Raw genomic sequence first — 18077 nt, forward strand, 5'->3', positions numbered from 1 at the left:
TTTGGATAAGAAGACACACAGCTGTGCTGGCAAATTTGAATTCAAGTGTAGGTGGATTTTTAAAAAGTCTGATGACACAGCTACATCTTTTTCCTGCTGAGTCAAGTTCTTCAAATTTCTACAATGCATTAGTACACAGAAAAGGAAAAGAATACAGAATTTATAATTTTTCCTCTCATTTCACTGTATTTCATTAAGAGAATATTTCCTTCAATTAAGAAGGGCTGTTCTTAAGTTTCATTATATCCCAATCTTAATTCAAAGCAGCACTATTATATTGATGCTTTTCTTTATAAACTGACAAGCAAACATAGGCACTAACAAATCACGTAATTAATGATGAATTTGCTCCCATGTGAAAATCCTAAGGTAGCAGACAACTCCAGTGAAGATATTCCCATTTCCCTTGGACTATGCTGTTGGACTCTGCATGACCTTCCCTCTCCTACCTTTTTTTTAACAGTATATTGATACTCAAAATTTAAAAGCTAACTTAAGTCTGTACTGGTTTTTTGCAGTATTCTTGCTTTTATGTCCATTCTGTCCATTTTATGGATCTTTGCCCATTTCACATACTTGGTATAGCCTAACACCTGGGAAAAAAGTTCCTCTATTATTTTACAAACGAATCGATCTGCTGCATTGATTCACACTATGAGAACATAAATGACAAATGCTAGCATTTAAAAAAATACTGTTGCTAAGCCCTAGTCCCACTGAAAAATTCTACTATTTCCATTCTATAACAACAATCTAGGCTGCTGGCAGGCATCATGTACTCATAAGTACATAAGATACGAGAATTCAGAAAGAATAATTCTATGCATTCTTGGCAAGAGAAAAATATATTTTTAAAATGGAAAATCTCTCAAGAAATTAACAAAGAAAAACAGTGATGTTAGGTTGTTCTTTATGACTATGTTGCACCTTTGTGTTTCATTATGAAACAAACTGAAGACCCTGAAATATGTAAACGGGGCAGCAAAAGTCAATGGAAGTCCACGTGGCCATGGGACAGCTCTCAGTCAATTCAGTATAAATTCCAACACAAGTTTTCATGCCACCAACCTGGTGCACAGTTAGCCAATAAAGAAAAGTTATCAGGCTAACCTAAAAGCCAGCCATGTTCTCACAGTGCTAGCAGAGCAAAGATGGGAAAAGAGAGAAGGGCTGAGACCATCAAAATTTCAAGTAACTTGCTACTGTGGAAACACTCCTTCAACATGACTGAAATATAAAACCTTCATTGCTGTCTTGACATCATCCTGTATACAATATTTTACAATCTTCGAGATTAACTACAGACATGGGAACATCACTACCTATAAAAAGGAAGCAACTTGAAATGTGAATATAGAAACCAATACAGAGAAATGCTATTACAAATACAAAAATTTTAGTTACTGCACAACGTGTCCTGGATATACCGTATTGATTAAAATACTAGGAAAACACAGTAACTTAATTCTTACAGTACCTCTGATTTATTTGCTTCTCAAGTTGTAGTATTTTTTCCAAAAGCCCTTTTTCAGCAGCTTCCCTCTGCAATTCCAACTCTTTACAAGCAGTTTGTACTGCATCCTCTTTTTCACAATTGAGCTTCTGAATGAGCAACTGCCTGTCTTGTTCATGGTTAGATACTAACAGTTCTTTCTCTTCCTTTAGCTTATGGATAATAGCTTCATATTTTTCCTGCTGCTCACAGAGAGATAATTTTTCTTTTTTTTCCTCCTCTAGGGCACTCATTTCCAACTCTAACTTACTTTGCAGTTCTGTTATTTGCTCTGAAAGTCTTTTTTCTGCCTCAGCAGTTTTTTGATGAAGAAGAGTTACTTTATTTAATTCAGTTCTAAGCAAATTTGATTCTTCTTCATACCTATTTACTAGCTCTGAAATACACTGATCTTTCTCAATTGTCATCAGAGTCCTTAGTTCTGATAAGCCCACTTGATATTCATCACTGCTGATTTGTATTTTATTGTTTAATTTGTCTATCTCCTTTCTTAAGCTTTCAGTTTCTTTGTCAATCTGCGATCTTAAGGTCTCTTGTTGCTGGTTTCTGCTTTCTTCCAAAAGAAGCTTCATTTCATCAGTTTCTGCCTCTTTCAGGGCAAGTTCAACTTCTAGTTTGCACCTCAAATCAGACAGATCTGAAACCTTGAGTTGTAACTCTTCTACTTGTTGTTGCTTCTCTTGCATAACTACCTCATGAGATTCCTGCATTTGTTCAAGTCTATGCTGGTTCTCTTTATTTAATTTATCCAAACAATCCTTGTGCTCAGCTAGGACCTTCTCAAATTCCTGTAAATGCCTGGCTTGTAGGTTGCTTTCCAGTTCTTTTAAATGGCTTTGCTCTAAACTCTCAAGTTCTGCCCTCAGGAGTTGTAGTTTCTCCTTGTTTTCAACATGAAGTTTTTTCAAGTCTTCAAGTACTATTTCACGTGACTGCCTCAGTTCCTTGATTTCAGAATTTTGTGTCTCCATTTGGCATTCCAATTCAAGTAATTTCTGGTCTTTTTCATTCTGAAGGCAAACTACAGCTTCTTTCTCATTCTTTACTATTGCAAATTCATCATTCTTATTCTGAAGAACTTCCTCAAGGCCTAACAGATCCCCTTTTAACTTTTTAATTTTCTTTTTATTTTCTTCACCATCCTCCAATAATTTATTAATTTTAGTTTCATACTCACTTTTCAAAGACTGCAATTCATTCTGATGTTTATCATTTAGTGTTTTTTCAAGTGCAAGTTTTACCTTTTCAATCGTATTTACTATTTCTAAGGAAGTACATTTTAAAGAATTAGAAAAGTCACACTGTTCTCTCTGTACAAGTGTTCTGAAATGGCAAAGATCTTCTTTTATATTTCTTAAATGTACCTTTGAGTCTTGAGCAATAACCCTACACTTCTCCACACAAACACTGAGAGAAGCATTTTCTACTGAAACATCCTTTACACAAGAACTTGTATCTTGCATACGTCTACTGTCTATTGCATTGATAACTGAAGAATAAAGAGATTCCACCATCATTTCCGGGCTTTGTGGGTCACTTATTACATTAGGAGACACTGGATTTTCTATTACAAATTCATTTACTGCTGACATAAAGTCAGATTCTGGACTCTCTGCTAATGAATCCAAGTCTAATGATCCTTGCTTAAGAGCTTGCTCCAAGTTCGGATGGGCAATAGTTTCAAAATCGAACGTGTGAGCATCAATGCTGTCTGGAGACAATTCTTCTAATGGAGCTGGGGGACACACAGGAGGACACAGGGGACCCTGAAGACTGAGTGATGGAGGAGTTCTTGAAGAGGTAGCAATTGCAGTTCCTGTAGTACTTTCTATCCTTGGTGTGGTAGCAGATTGTGGCGATGCTTGGCTATTGGAGGCCTACAAGTTATAACAAGAAATAAACACAAAGTAATAAGCAGAACTGTTAATATTAAAAATTAATTTAAAACGACCACATAAAACAAGAATTTTTTAAAAATCAGCCTTATTATTTGTAATAATACGAAGTATGTACTACTAGAACTTAAGCAAAAATTGCACAAAGTCCAAAAGATCATCAAGTTTCAGAAAAGCATCATTTTTAAACACATAAATTCCAGATGTTCACCTAGCTGAAAGTCCTATGTAGAACATACCCAATATATCTTACCAGTCAGAAATAGGCTTTGGTTCTTACAGCCTACTTATTTCAGATTTCCTAGTAATTTTGTTACTATTTTTATTCTATTATTGCCAATACTGTTATTAAAAACTCCTTTAGTACCCTATGCTATTAACTATCATACACAACAGAGAATATGGAAGCCCTAATGCCAGTGATACATCCGTAGATTCTTAAGACAAAAATATAAACCTTAAGCTTCAAGTGCAGAACACATTCCAGTGTAAGCCAAAAAGCAATGTACAGCCTCAGTACCCACCAAGGATGCATTCCTGAAAAAGTTTGTAATAGGATGGATAGCCAAGCAATTTTTCCAAGGAAAGTTACAGTGAAACAGACACAGTTAAAATACATAAGGTAAGTAGCTGTGAGACACAGAATTAAGGGGTATGCACAGGATCATCAGGATCACAAACTGGAAGAGATGCAAAATTTTCTGAATAAAGTTTTCGGTGCTCTGAAAGATCCCAGATGTACTCTCCGTAACACCATAGCTCAACCATTACCTTGCTCATTACCTTCATCACTAAGAACTTGTTTGATTTTATCCATCTAAGAAATGTAACTACCTTGAAAAGAAATAGTTCCTGAAGAAAAATTAATGGGAATTTTTCCAGTAGAAAATTCCTATAAGATGCTCAGTTTTAAAGTGCTGGAAATCTGGTGGTACTCTTCTTCAAAAAGCCAACACTGCCTCCAGCCTGAAAATTCTGTGATCCCGCTCAGGCCTCTTTCCCAGACCATCCTCACTGCCTCAATGCACCTAAAATGCATGTCTGGTGTTCTTCACTATGTTAGCTATTATTGAAGAAATTTCTGCCATCCACTGATTTCAGCTACTTGACTGGCAACAGTTAGTGAGCTTGGCAATAAATGTTCAGCAACAGAACTCCAAAAATCCCAGAAGTGACAAACATTGATCTGCTGCCATATAAGTAGCCATTTTTTGCTTTCTCGATCTTGTACAAATGATTACTCAAAAAGGGATCCTATCGTCCTCTGTACCAAGCTGATGTTCTCTTAATGGAGATACAGTGTGTTTAACAACTTCCAGCTGTGATTCCACTTCCAGCTTCAATGTTCATCTATTTAGGACAGTTGCATTTGCACCTCAGCACCCTTAGTTTTTGCATCTTTATGAATCTAAATCATACAATGATTTTTAAATGCATTGTGGAAAAACCTTGTGGTCATTGCATACAGAATATTGTATTTATGAAAAGTGAATAGGATCTGAGACAAAAAAATGGAAATTAAATGCTTTTTTTTAAACGATTCTCTTAGCCCAGGTTTAAGCATTCCCCTTGGATTTAATTTCAACTTGCTTTTAATCTAAGAAAATTTACCAATATAGATGTTGAAAGGTACTGCATATGCTGATACATACCTGGGTTCAAAGCATGCTTTAAGTGCCAAACATCTACCATTAATAAACCAGAGCTTTAATAACAAAAACTAGCATCACACATATCAAGCACACACTCAAAAAAGCACTTCAAAGACTTTGAATATGGGAAAGTCCTACAGAAATCCACGTGCAAAGAAATGATAGTATCTACTTTTGGCAACCCTGCAAAATCATCCTAGAAGGTAAAGAGTACGGATATAGCATAAAGAAAAAAAAAAAAAACAACCAATTTGCCACTCTGTCGAACAATAATGAACTCTGTTTCTCATGACCTGGGCCTGTAACACACTACATGTCTCAGCAGTGGCTGCTGTGAGCTGGGTGGCTAATGAAAGCACCCAGCTACTTCTTAGAGAGGAATTAAACCTCACATTTTGAGTAGCTGAAAGTATACAAAGACTTTGTTTACTGAGAAGCCTGTGCCTGCCATCTAGTCTGTTTACAATCTACAGGCAGCAATGTATGCATATGTCACACACCAACTTTTGTAATGACAAAGAAAGAGGAGTCAAGAGTAAACAATAAATAGAGACAGAAAAGCAGAATTAATTTCCAAGTTCTCAGGTATGGCAGGACTACAGGCATTGCTCTAATTATGTTACTAAAAAAACCAGCAGAGACTGGTGCAATTCTCAGAAAGATTACAAGCAGTGTTTCAATTCCAAACTCAGCTAGAAGAAATGGTAGATTTATCATCTGATTTGAAAAGCCAGCTTCTCTTGTAAGAAAAAGGTTTAATACCAAAGGATTGCATATGTTAATTAACTACTAACCATCAAGAAGACACCTTGATCATCTTATTCACAAACACCTTAGCTTTTTCTGGATATATTTAACCCATCTGCTGATCTGCTTAAACTTTGTATTATGGAAACAAGAGGGCACAGCAACATCTTTGATGTAAGGCTATTCAATTACAACGAATAAGCAGAAGGTCTTAAAAATGGAAGCGGATTTCAAAGTATTAACAAATTAAACAACTATCCACAAAAATGTCCTTTAAACTACTCCGATGTAATACTAAAGTAAAAAATTATCATTAATGTTCTACGAACTTGAAAACTGAAACAGCAAGAATTATGGAGACACTTGAAAAGAAATACTCTCAACATCTAAGAATGCCTTACTGGGAATATGTCCTCTGACTTGCTGTTTGCTCACTTGTCTGCAGTCACAACTCTTCCCTTCTGCCTAAAGCAACTATTAAAAGACAGTTGCTGTGGCTGATGCAGTAGGATGAACTTACCCTTGACTCAGAGAAAATTCAACTGCTGCACTACCAGCAATCCAGGGAAACTATCCCAGTCAAATTTGAAGAACCAGGCTTCTGCTGCCACTATTATGGAAAGGGGTCAAATGTGTGTCCTTAGTAGAGTATGAGAGTAATAATATGGGCAACGCTCAACACTTGCACAGTTATTGCCAACTCTGCACCAAGCTGAGACAGTTCACCACCAGAACAAGTGGATGCATGAAGATGTATACATTTTCAGGACAATTATTAAATGCTTATTCATCCTTCTGATTATTTACTGTGAATTCCCAGCAATACTAAAGATATAAAGAGGAGCATTTTAAAAATGACTTCATTAAATTCCAAACAGGCAAAAGTAATATAATTTAAAAAACCACTTCTATAACTGCAGAGCAAAACAACACAGAGAAAGACCTGTGTATTTCATCAAGTATTAACAACAACACTGCCTTTGAAAAAAAAAAACAAACTGACAAATGTGTTTGCTTCAATTCCAAAAAGAGTTCAAATGAATCACTGAAATGATACACAGGGATGGGCATTTTCAAGATGACATCATGAATGGTCCAGTTCTGACTGTGCAGTGCAATTTACTCTAAGGAAAGAGACAATTATCCAAATCTATCTAAGCACCTGACATTTCTGTGTGAGTGAAGAATCCAAATTAGTCAAACAAAAGCAGAAGAAAAGAGTATTTTCCTGATTTGGCAAACATCTTTTTCAGTACAGCCAGACACTGATAAAAATTTTTCAGATAAGCATGTCTGAACAAAGAAGGGGAAACTACAAAGAATTCAAAAATTCAGGCATATTTCCTGTTTATCTTTCCACTGTTATTATGCATATTTTGAATTAAAACCTAAATTTTACATTCTTCTGACACTGCAAGCCTTAGCGAAAAAAAAAAAAAATGAATAACTATCACTACCCTGGCTTCTTACAAGAAAAATTTCAGGATGCTTCATATTGGGAGTGAACTTCTGTATTTTAGAGCAAGGTCTGTTGTAAGGGCATGTTCAGAAAATGGCAAAATTTCACAGAATTTCACTTCCAGCAATTTCAATGGCTGTTAGTGTTCAGGCCCCAATATTTTTATTCTTAATGACTATTCATTTGAAAACCAATTTTCATAAAGAGAGAAAACAGCTGGGAAATTACTTAAGTGATACCTTTTCTATATTGTGGAAGAAAGAACACCCCAGATTTCATCTTTTACACAAATAAAAGATTTCCAATAACTCTCCTGTCCAAATCTCAGAGAAATAAAGAGATAGAGAACTTCATGTCACTTGGTTTAAGCAGAAAATTGCTATTCAAAATTAAACATGCCCATAGACTTATCTGTTATATAAGATGCTTCCAGTAAGCCAAGTGCATACAACAATTTACACTGCAGACAATAACACAGTCCCTGGAAAAACCTACTGATTTTCTACAGCAAAAGAAGCCCAGCTTGAAGCAGACAACCTCACAAAGAATCCTAAGCATTGCTAAATTCACCCAGTGTTTCCCCTGAGAGGTCACAGTCAGAAGCTAAAAGGAACCCATTGGGTGTATTATGAAAGTTAAGAGGCTGCATGCATAGAAGCAAGAGTGATTGGCAGAAACACAGTTTCTAGAAGGAATCTTTTTGATGGGCAGAGTGGAACTTGGAAGAAATTTTACCATCTGTTCCTCCTATACTCAAAGAAAAGGACTGCACAACAGGCAACCAAAGCCCTAAAATCTCCTTAACTGCTTGTAGTGAGAGGACCTAAAAAGCAATGCAGAAATCCAAAGAAGTAACAATGCTGAAATCTAGAGAAAAAACAAATTCACTGAATACAAACTAACTCAATGAAGGCAGAATGAACACATTCTCCACACAGAAGATTTGAAAATGACAGAAAACAAAAATGTAAATAGTGCAATTCTACTTCTACAACTTATGTGGAATACAAACATCTGTTAAATATTCTCAGAATATTTACAAGTTCATGATTAGAAAGGAAACTTATGCAGCTAATCTTTATATCAGGAAAAACAAAGAGGCGTTCTAAAGGGTTTGATATAACATTATTATGAAAATATTCTACTGTTTTAAATACAATATTATCCTTTTTAGTGATAAAGAAAAGCAAAAATACCTTTTGTTCATTCAGCAGGTCTGTAATGGTTTGTGACATTTCATCCAAACTCTGTGCTGCCTTGACCAGGTTATGTAGAGCACGTACATGCTGGTGAAGAGGTTCAAAGTCACAAAGTATGGGAACCCTTAAAAACAGCACAGGATTACTTGTTTTCCACACTGTCAGTTTAATACTCCAGTCTATTAAATGATTATGTGTATATTTCAATAACACTAAGCTTCCTTCTCTGTAAGGTCCATACTTTCTTAATTTAATCTATTTTATATGGAAAAAAAGTCTACTAAGACTCCCTGGTATTTTTGTTTAAAATTAAAAACTTGGGCACATTTAAGGAGTCATAACAATATACAGTGATGAGCAAGTAATTCCAGTCTTTCCACCCAAGGAAAGCATTTGCCAGTAGTACCTAGAGATCCAATGACAGCAACAGAAGTGATTAGATCTCTAATTGAAGCACTTGTGTTTGCAAATTACTATATCTTGTCTCCAGTTGGATTCTCTTCAATCTAGCTCTTCCTTTGAATAAGCAATTAATTCTCGTCTATTTTATTTTCATGACAGATAACCTAAATGATCAAATTTCAAGTGTTGCAAGATAAGCTGAAAACACAAAGCAGGAGTTTATATTTAGACTAGTAATATAGTAAAAGCAGATTTCATTTCAATGTATTCTGCATTCTCTATTCAATATATAGGGCAAGTGGCATCAAGTGTATTTTTGCAGAATTAAGATTTCAATAATTGTCCAAACACATAATTTCAGAAGACTGAAACACCGTAAGCAAATTAAAACATCATTTTAATTATGCAGCTGAAAGGTTCCGTGCTGATAGTAAAGGACTTTGTGCTGGGTCTCAGTTTTGCCTGTTGCTTGCTCTTTATACATTAAATGAAAACACCAAAGAAAGTACTGCTCTCAAGTTTGCTCTGAAGATCAGCATCTATCCAAAGGTGTGTGACAGCTTTTGTCCACTCGAATTGCAAGTTCACCATTATCCTCTGCAGTTTTCACTAAATGCAACCCTGAGCCCAGAAACCAGGAGGAATGACATAAACCCACCTCTATTGCCATCAAGTGGAAAGCTATGTCACTACAATTCAAACCAACTAAAACATCTTAAGTCACTGATGGGTTTTCTGACAATAGAGAGCTAAATTCTTCCTGAACTCATTATTAACTTCCAGGAAGGCTGTAAAAGTCTCACAAATGAAAAAAAAAAAATAATAGGCAAACATTAGGGATAAGATCCTACTGTTGCACTTTTTTGCCCACAAAATTAATGAGGAACAAGCCAAGGAGCAGAACAAGAGGAATTAAAACGGTACATCAGCTATAACATGACCTATGGCAAATCCACTGTCAAGCTGACTAAGCTCACTACACTTGTTAACTCCACCAACATCACCATAAAGACAGTCAGGGATTCTAAATCAAAAAAGAATGCCAGTGCAAAATACAGGTGAAAAAAACCCAGTGAATTCAGTTCCTGCCTTACACACCAGTAACATGTATTAGGCTGACACTGTTGGTGAACCTGACAGATGAGAGTGAAGCATCCTCCTCTTGCATTTACCTTTGTAAATACAATACCAACTTTGTGGAACTGTTGCCTCAAGGAGTAAAAATACAAAAAAAAGCAAAAAAGAAGAATCACAGCAAATCTCAAATCTCTAACTGCAGATCTCTTTTAGGAGGAGGATGATGATAAATACAACATCTGAATGTGGTAATACTGACAGATCTCCTCCTAGGCAGAACCTTACATAGAACTAGCTACTGCCCATTATCTTAGTTGGCATTTCTCCACCTTGACTGCTCTGAGTTTGGAAGCTCACATTAGCAGTCATCTTCTTCACAAAGATATCACCAAGTTCTAGATAGGGAACTAATCCCACAAATTGCTTGTGAGACAAACCAGTAGCTTTCCTGTCTACATATGCATGCTTGTCTCATTGTTGGGAAGTATGAAACATAGAAACAGAGCTTCTAACTCAAAATGATGGATTTCCATAAACAGCAGAGGCATTTAAGAGAATACACTTTTTAGAAAAATCAGTTTAATAAAATTTTTAAAAAGTAAGGATTGAATATAGGAGATCTCTATGATCTCATGCTGAGCTGAAGACATTTATTTAATTTCCTCCAGAACATCACACAATAAAGAGCAAAAGAAAAAATAATCAAACCTTATTCTGATCTGACAAAACATAGTTATGTGTCCATTTCAGTTTACAACTGATAGCAATACGTTTTGCTTTTTAGCTCTGAGGTAGATCAAAGGAACATTCAAAATCCTTTATATTTCCATACAGAATAGACATGTTCAAACTATTAGAGCTTGAGTACATATATATCTGCATTATGTCAGTGTAGAACATTGCTTAAGAACAGTTTGTTTGTTCTTTATGGAAAATTATCTAAGGGGGTGAAAAGCTGATGGGGATGGGACCCCTGGGAAATAGGGAAATACCCCCTATTTCCATAACACACGAAGTGTAAAAAGGTGCCTTACCTGAGTAACGGCTGTACTTCTGAAGGGCAGAAAGACTGCAAAAACTGCAAGTCACTCAATGAGATATCTGGAAGCTCACTGTCAAATCTGCGAGGTTTTCGTGTCTGAAAAGAAGATTTTAATTTACACATTGCTGTTAAGTATCAGATTACTAAAGTAGGATTAAAAAGAGCTTAACACAGAAAAGCTAGCAGTAAACTGATCTCCTACTCAAAATATTTTTAATTTTTAAGAAACCATGTCCGGTCCTGTGCCCCTAAAAAGCCCCTTACACTTGTAATGATTAACTATCCACAGTGCTTGGGCAACAGTAAAATAGAGTATTCCAGTTGGAAGGGACCTACAATGAGCATTTGTCCAACTTCCTCCCTATTACCAAGCTTCAGAAACTTGATGGATGTGTTTAGAAGTTAAGGGATAAGAGATGGCAGTGAAGCTTTATTTATTGTGCTGCTACACATACCAATATTAATTCAGTATTTGAAACATTGAAATGAGTAACATTCTTATTTTCCAAGTATCCTTTAAACAAACAAAAAAAAAAGCTGTAGAGAAGCTGAAAAGGTTAAAAAGGCAAAGTGCAATGGCAACATTAGAATCAGGGAGTTAGCTGACTTCAATTAACCAAGCTGTAGGAAATCAAAGCTAACAGGCAATGTTTAATTACAATACTCTCATGTTATCAACCAATTAAGAGGCAAAAATGCTTTTCCACTCATCCAGTGATTACATGGAAAACTTTTACTTGCTTTTACCATCCAATTAATTTTATTGCTCTATTATTCATAAGACAATTAGGTGATCAAATTATGCCTCCTAGCTTCCTTTTTTCTGACCATTAAGAGTATTTTTTTTTCAATACCACAGACTAAAAAAGGACTGCTAAAAAGGAGAGTTGACATTTCCTCTTCCACTGCACTGCAAGTTACAAACTAAAGTTAATACAGATCACTTGAAATGGCAGAGAACACTAGCTCCCAGCTTGTTCATCTGTGTCACAGCAATGTGAGAGGTATATAGCTTTAATGAATTAAGCCCATGTTTTTAATTTTTGAAACTATACAGAAATTAAATAAACCCAAAGACATGAGTACATACACAAAAGGATGGGGGCCAGGAGTCAAGTCCTCTAAACAAACGATTCCTTAGAAAAGACTTCCCTGAGGAAAAAACCCAAACAAACAACTTATTTAAAGGAAGAAATGCAACACCTCAAGAGAAATCAACTAAGTTTCTGCAGTTTAATAGCTGAATTACATTTGGAAGCATTACTGTTTATATAGATGACTACATAAAATTGCAAATGACTGTATAACATCAGGCAAAACCCACCATTCAAGCAGAAATCCCTTCACTGAAACCTCTTTTTTGCTTAACGTTCACATAGGCAAAAGTCCCTACTTATTTTCAAAGTTTTCACTGTAATCTTCCTCATCTCCTTTCCAAGAAAATTTGATAAACATTCACTCAATTTTATTATTTTAGCTGTCCATTCAGAACACAAATTGCAGACTTTGCAGTAAAAGTAATCAAAATTCTTTTAGTAAAATCTTTTAATTATTTTTTTAAAACTTCTGGTGAAGGTCTTTAGATATGGGTATTAGTTCGTGGATTCTTCTGGAGTAATATAGTCACAGCAGTACCCAAATACTCAGCAATGGTTTTAGAAATGTTATTTTAAAGAACAATAAAGCTCACAAAACATATTTTAGCACAAATTCCATTTAAAGGTGATAATGAGAAACTACATCTTTTACAGCCATTAATCACAACTTTCAAGTTACTTAGGATAATCTACATGAAATAGCTAATTGATTTGATTAACAGAAAAATACTTTCTCTGCAATAGGACGAGCATGCACTTCCTATTTATGTAAAAGAAATTTTTCATGTATTGACATTAGAATATGATGAAAATTATTTTAACTACAAAGACAAGAGATATACTTTAACACAATTCGACTTCACAGAAGAAAGTACTTACTAAAGAGTTTACCAAAAGATTCCCTTTTTGCCTTTTCAGCTTCATAGAGATGTTTCCCATCTTTTATTAAAGCACCTGCCCACTGTGAAAGCAGAAAATATGTAGTTAGTTTTTAATTTATATGCTGATACAAAAGTTTAGTCTCAAAGTTTTATTTACTTACCTCCCTGTAGTGTTTTATGAACATTTTTCTCCTCACAACCTCAACAACAGCTAAACAGTACATCTGAGGAACAGTGCTGAGAGCTTCTACAACTTTGACCCTTTCTAGGAGCTCTGTTACAAGACGAAGCAGTGCTTGCAGTTTCTCTCCATCTTGGTCAGCATGAAGCATTACAAAACAACACCATCTGCAAAAATAGATTACACTTTAGAAGATCACATCTTAGCAATTTTTTTTCATTTAAATTAGATTAGCAACATGTCTGGATGAAATGAACAATGACATCATTTCACATGGGACAACAACAGGCTAACTGAAAGAAAACCAAGCTATTCAGAATTCAGTAGTCACCTTGCAGTTTCCTATTAATTCATCCCAATAGAATATCTACATCAGTAATCAAAAATGAACATCTGTCGCCATTTTCAGTTAAGACATTATTTTTAACAAGTTCTTAGCATATATAACCTTAGGAGTAGCAATAATACAACTTTCTCCAGTAGAATTAAAAAAACCTGATACATCCTGAGCAAAAAAATTATTACTTTTTGTTTATATTAAAAGTACTTATTGAAAAGCTTTAGCAAGAGATATTAAAGGCTGGAATGCTGTCAAAGAAATAAGAACACAACACTGGGAAGTAAGTTCACACAATGCACTCATGCACTACATGCAACAGTCCCTGTAACAAATTCTCACGTCTTGCAACCACATCTTCAATTCTCTTTATCATACAATCAATAGAAAAATTTCAAGTACAGACACCAATATAATTAAACCATAGGATAACTACTGACAAGGCGATCAACTGGTGTGCTTGAGGAGAAATATTACAGCAGCTTCACCATCAGAGAAGGCTTAAGGTGGAGGTACATCCCACAAGTAATAAAAAACATAAAATTACTTTTATTAAATTGAAGAATTGAAGCAAAAATGAAACAACATATACAAACAAGTCAACATTAAGCAATTAGGAATATATACTAACAGAGACACTACAAGATATGCACTCTGTAACAATTTCCTTAAGATACACATTCCTTAAAGAGCCTTGCTGCAAGTGAAAGTAATATAAAGTTGTAAAGTTTTAACTTACTTCAGTCTGACTTGCAGATTATTTGCAAGCTCCTGTTTGGCAGTGGTACATTTCTGTTTAATATCTAACAGTTTTCTGTGATTAGTTAACATAATCATCAGCTGATTTGCATGACTCAAACACAAATCAGGCAGCACAGAAGGATCTTTCAAGTTCTCAGCTCTCTTCTGATTAGCCAAAAATCCCTAGAGGAAGAGAGACATTTGTTATACAAGCTTTGTGACAATCAAAAAGTGTGAAAGTGATACATCTTCTCTAAGAATGCAAGAATTTTAACCAACTGACTGTAACCATTGAGAATTGTAACAGAATGATACATGAAGAAAGCAAGTATCAAAGTTGCTTTCTTTCCATTCTGTCATCCAGACCAAATCAATCTCTGCCATATTTCACTCCCAAATAGCTACCAACACAACCACAATAGAACTTCACACAGCTAGCCAACATCAGTGAAAGACCACAAAACTTAATGCAGCAGAAACATAATTACTAGGATGGAAGAGATCAACCATCATTCTAACTTCAGCTAACAACCATCTTCTTAACTTCTGGCATTTGAAAGATTTAACATCAACTTGGAGCAAGCTCAATACTACTGTGGGCTAAAGAATTTATTTTTCTTCCCTAAAACAATTCACACATGAAACTAATTCTTCCCAAGAGCCACACATCTTTTTTGCATGCAGAATGCACCCTTACATCATAAGTTAAGGAAGAGACAATTTATAAAGAGAAATTAATGGCAAGGATGAAGATTATAACGTTTAAATCTCTGCCAAGTCAAAAATTCTAAATTTACAGTAGCATTTAAACAAGGTGACAAAGTCTCTTTCTAGCTGACTCCTAGGCTTCTCACTCCAAAGTGGGATTTGTAAACTTGAGGTAGGCATCTCATCCAAGTGAAGAAGGAAAAGATAGCTAAAAGCACCACTCACAATACAGGGCAACCAAGCATAGGGATGGCAAGGGAAGACTAGCTCAGCCATCATGCTCATTCACTTGGGTTTAGCACTAGCCTATAATATAAACACCACAAGACTGAGATTTAGCACAAACTTGCTCCTAAATTTACTCACTGAATTTATCTGGAGACAGGCTCCACTTTTAAACAATGCTGCCAGAAATACTGGTTGCATCCACCTCCACATACCAGACCAAAGGGGCAACAGAGAGCATGGTCCTCCACAACTCTCAGCCCAGCACTGCTCTCCTCAAAAAGGGCCTCTAAACTCCCTCAAAATAGGGAAGCAAGATTATTCATGTATTCATACTAATAATGTATCAGTGTGCAAGCAGGAGAAAGAAACTCATGACTTTTTTCAGAGTCCCAACTCCAAGGCCATGATGAAAATCTGAACATCATGTATTGCCACACAGACTGTTACTTACTTTCAGTAGCAAACAAGACATTAAAGGACAATCCTAAACATCAAATTAAACAAAGCTCTTTACAGAAGCTGTATTTAATAAAATAACTTCCATATTATACTGGAGTGTTTTTTAAAAATAGGAGCTACATATTTTATATTTATAAGAATCTTTAACTAAGTTTCTTATCACTTAAAATGACACTGTCCAGTGAAGGCATACTACTTTTTCTCCTTACTACTATACTGATGATGAACCATTAACCTACTCCCTGATCCTGTATCACTGAGTGATAAATTACCAAGGACTCAATATTTCCCTTCAAAATTAAAGCTGATCTACTTAACTCTTATTCTGTATCTCTAACTAAAGTTCTGATTTTCTAGCTGTAGCTTTAAACCATGTGAAAACATGACAAGATGTAGAAACTGCCAATGTTTAAATGTCAAATTATTATGAAATAAACCTTATTGACCAACTCTAGCATGATATGCTGAAAACTATCTTGTATAAAGACATACAATTGATTCACTGTAATTTTAAAAGCATACATGAATCAAAAACCTAACGTCTTCAAATGTTGAACACACAACTGTGTATTACCTGAGCAAGTTCTTTTTGTTCATTCACCAGTCTGCTGCAGCTTGCTATCATCTGGTCCAATGCATAGAGTCTATCCTCAAGACCTTTAATAGCCTTCATGTTCTGATTATCTAGTTTGGAGATAGTTTGGTGACATTCTGCCAGAAAGGGTTGGATGATCCTTGGATCAAGCTAAAAAAAGAAATTTATTAGTAGTTGACACACTGAAAGGTGATTTAAGTTACCTAAATGAGGTTTTTAAACATCAATATTTTCCTTTTTTTTTTTTTTTAATCTAATGTATGACTATCATCTGTTTCAGAATTCTGAGTAAATGAGTCTCTGGATTCTATATCACAGCATGAATTTTTCTGAAGCATCCCAACCAGACCATCGCAGCAATCTGGATCCTTGTAAAGGGAAGGGACACTGGTTGAGGGAACAAGGTGAGGTGCAGGGGGAAGAGGCACTTTCTATCTAATGGACAGTCTGACCTGTGGCAGAGTCCATACAGCTTCAATCAAAACCAATCATGAATGCGGCTCAATGGAAAGTGCAGAAGGGAATGGAGTGAGAAAAAGCTGCAAGAACCATCAATCCTTTCCCACTAAAGAAGTGTTTTATTTGACTACTTAAAAAAGCAGATCATTCCTAAGCAACTGGAAAAGACCCCATGGAAAAACAGTATATTTGTCACACTTTTAGCTAGGTTTTCTTCCTAACAGAAACACATTTTAAAAGTTATTTCATAATATTTCTTCACACATCATTATTCAGAAAAAAAAAAGAGTATTTGAAACATTAAGAGTCTACTAATGTCCACAGATATTAAGGTGACTCTTCATGCTTCACTGTAAGAGCAGTAAATTAAAGTAAGAGTTCTAGAAGCAACATAGGTAATTGCTACTTCTTATAAAGGTCAGAGTTTAGTGTAAACCTGAAATGTATCAGTTAAGAACATTGTAAAAATCATTAGGTGATAGCAGAAGATGAACAGATTTGCCCAAGTTTATCCAAAATGGTTAGTTTTGGTATCCCATCTCTTACAAGGAATCCAGTGAAAATGATGCTATTTGTGAGAGCAAGCTGACAGTCACAACACTGGCTTCTTCATCAACATGCAGGGTTTATGTCACTTAAAGAGACACAAATCAACCCCCACTCTCAAAAAAACCCCAAAACTTTATTTTACTCAATAGCAACATAAATAAAAGTTTATTTTCCCCTCAATCTACTATTTAAATAAGTTTTCACACACAGTATTTCATTCTGGAAACAACCTTCTGGGGAGGGTAGAGAGAAGAATCTGGAGATGAGAAACATTAAAAATTAAGGAGCAACTATAAAGAATATATCTCCCATTTACTTCAAAAACAAACAAATAAAACCAAACCAATCAGCCAACCAAAAACGTCATGGGACAGTAACAAAACCTAGTAATTAGCTCAGAACTCTTTAGAATAAACAATTAGTGCTGTTACTAATGTGACAAAATACATCCAAATTCTCTGAAAACAAAGGTTAATTTTTCATATGTGATGTCTTATGAATCTTGGTGTTTTCTCAAGTCATTTGTCCATTTTCAAGAAAAAGAAGTATTTAACCAGATTGATTTACAGGATCATCTTCACTGCCATCCTATTCTCGATCACTCCCTATGACATCTTGAATTTAGTCCACTGCAGCATCCAGAACAGTTTCTTAACAAACAAAATACTAAGGAACAATATGGTGGGATTTTTCTCCTTTTACCTTCTTAAACTAATGGTGTTTTATCTCTTTTTACAAAGAATGGCTATTTCTCTCATTCTTTTCTTACCTATTTCCTCCATCCACTCTTTTCATCCCATCTTTAACCTAATTGCATTTGTAGGATTCAGCTCTACTTTCACTGGTAGATAATATT

At 35.3% G+C, this 18077-nt stretch overlaps 1 protein-coding gene across 2 annotated transcripts in view; it reads right to left on the bottom strand.

The window, feature by feature from the left end:
- The window catches only part of RB1CC1 (RB1 inducible coiled-coil 1), a 64662-nt gene that overhangs the window by 14673 nt on the left and 31912 nt on the right, over window positions 1–18077 (bottom strand). For both annotated transcript variants that reach the window (XM_014881627.2, XM_014881623.2), the window contains exons 8-15: window positions 16193–16363; window positions 14222–14406; window positions 13126–13312; window positions 12963–13044; window positions 12077–12138; window positions 10979–11082; window positions 8463–8589; window positions 1478–3390 (exon numbers count right to left, since the gene is read on the bottom strand). In XM_014881627.2, coding sequence (XP_014737113.1) covers window positions 1478–3390; window positions 8463–8589; window positions 10979–11082; window positions 12077–12138; window positions 12963–13044; window positions 13126–13312; window positions 14222–14406; window positions 16193–16363 — 2831 coding nt within the window. The remainder of the gene's footprint in view (window positions 1–1477; window positions 3391–8462; window positions 8590–10978; window positions 11083–12076; window positions 12139–12962; window positions 13045–13125; window positions 13313–14221; window positions 14407–16192; window positions 16364–18077) is intronic.

Source organism: Sturnus vulgaris, chromosome 1 (assembly GCF_052056855.1).
Source record: "Sturnus vulgaris isolate bStuVul1 chromosome 1, bStuVul1.hap1, whole genome shotgun sequence".
Classification (NCBI taxonomy): Eukaryota; Metazoa; Chordata; class Aves; order Passeriformes; family Sturnidae; genus Sturnus; species Sturnus vulgaris.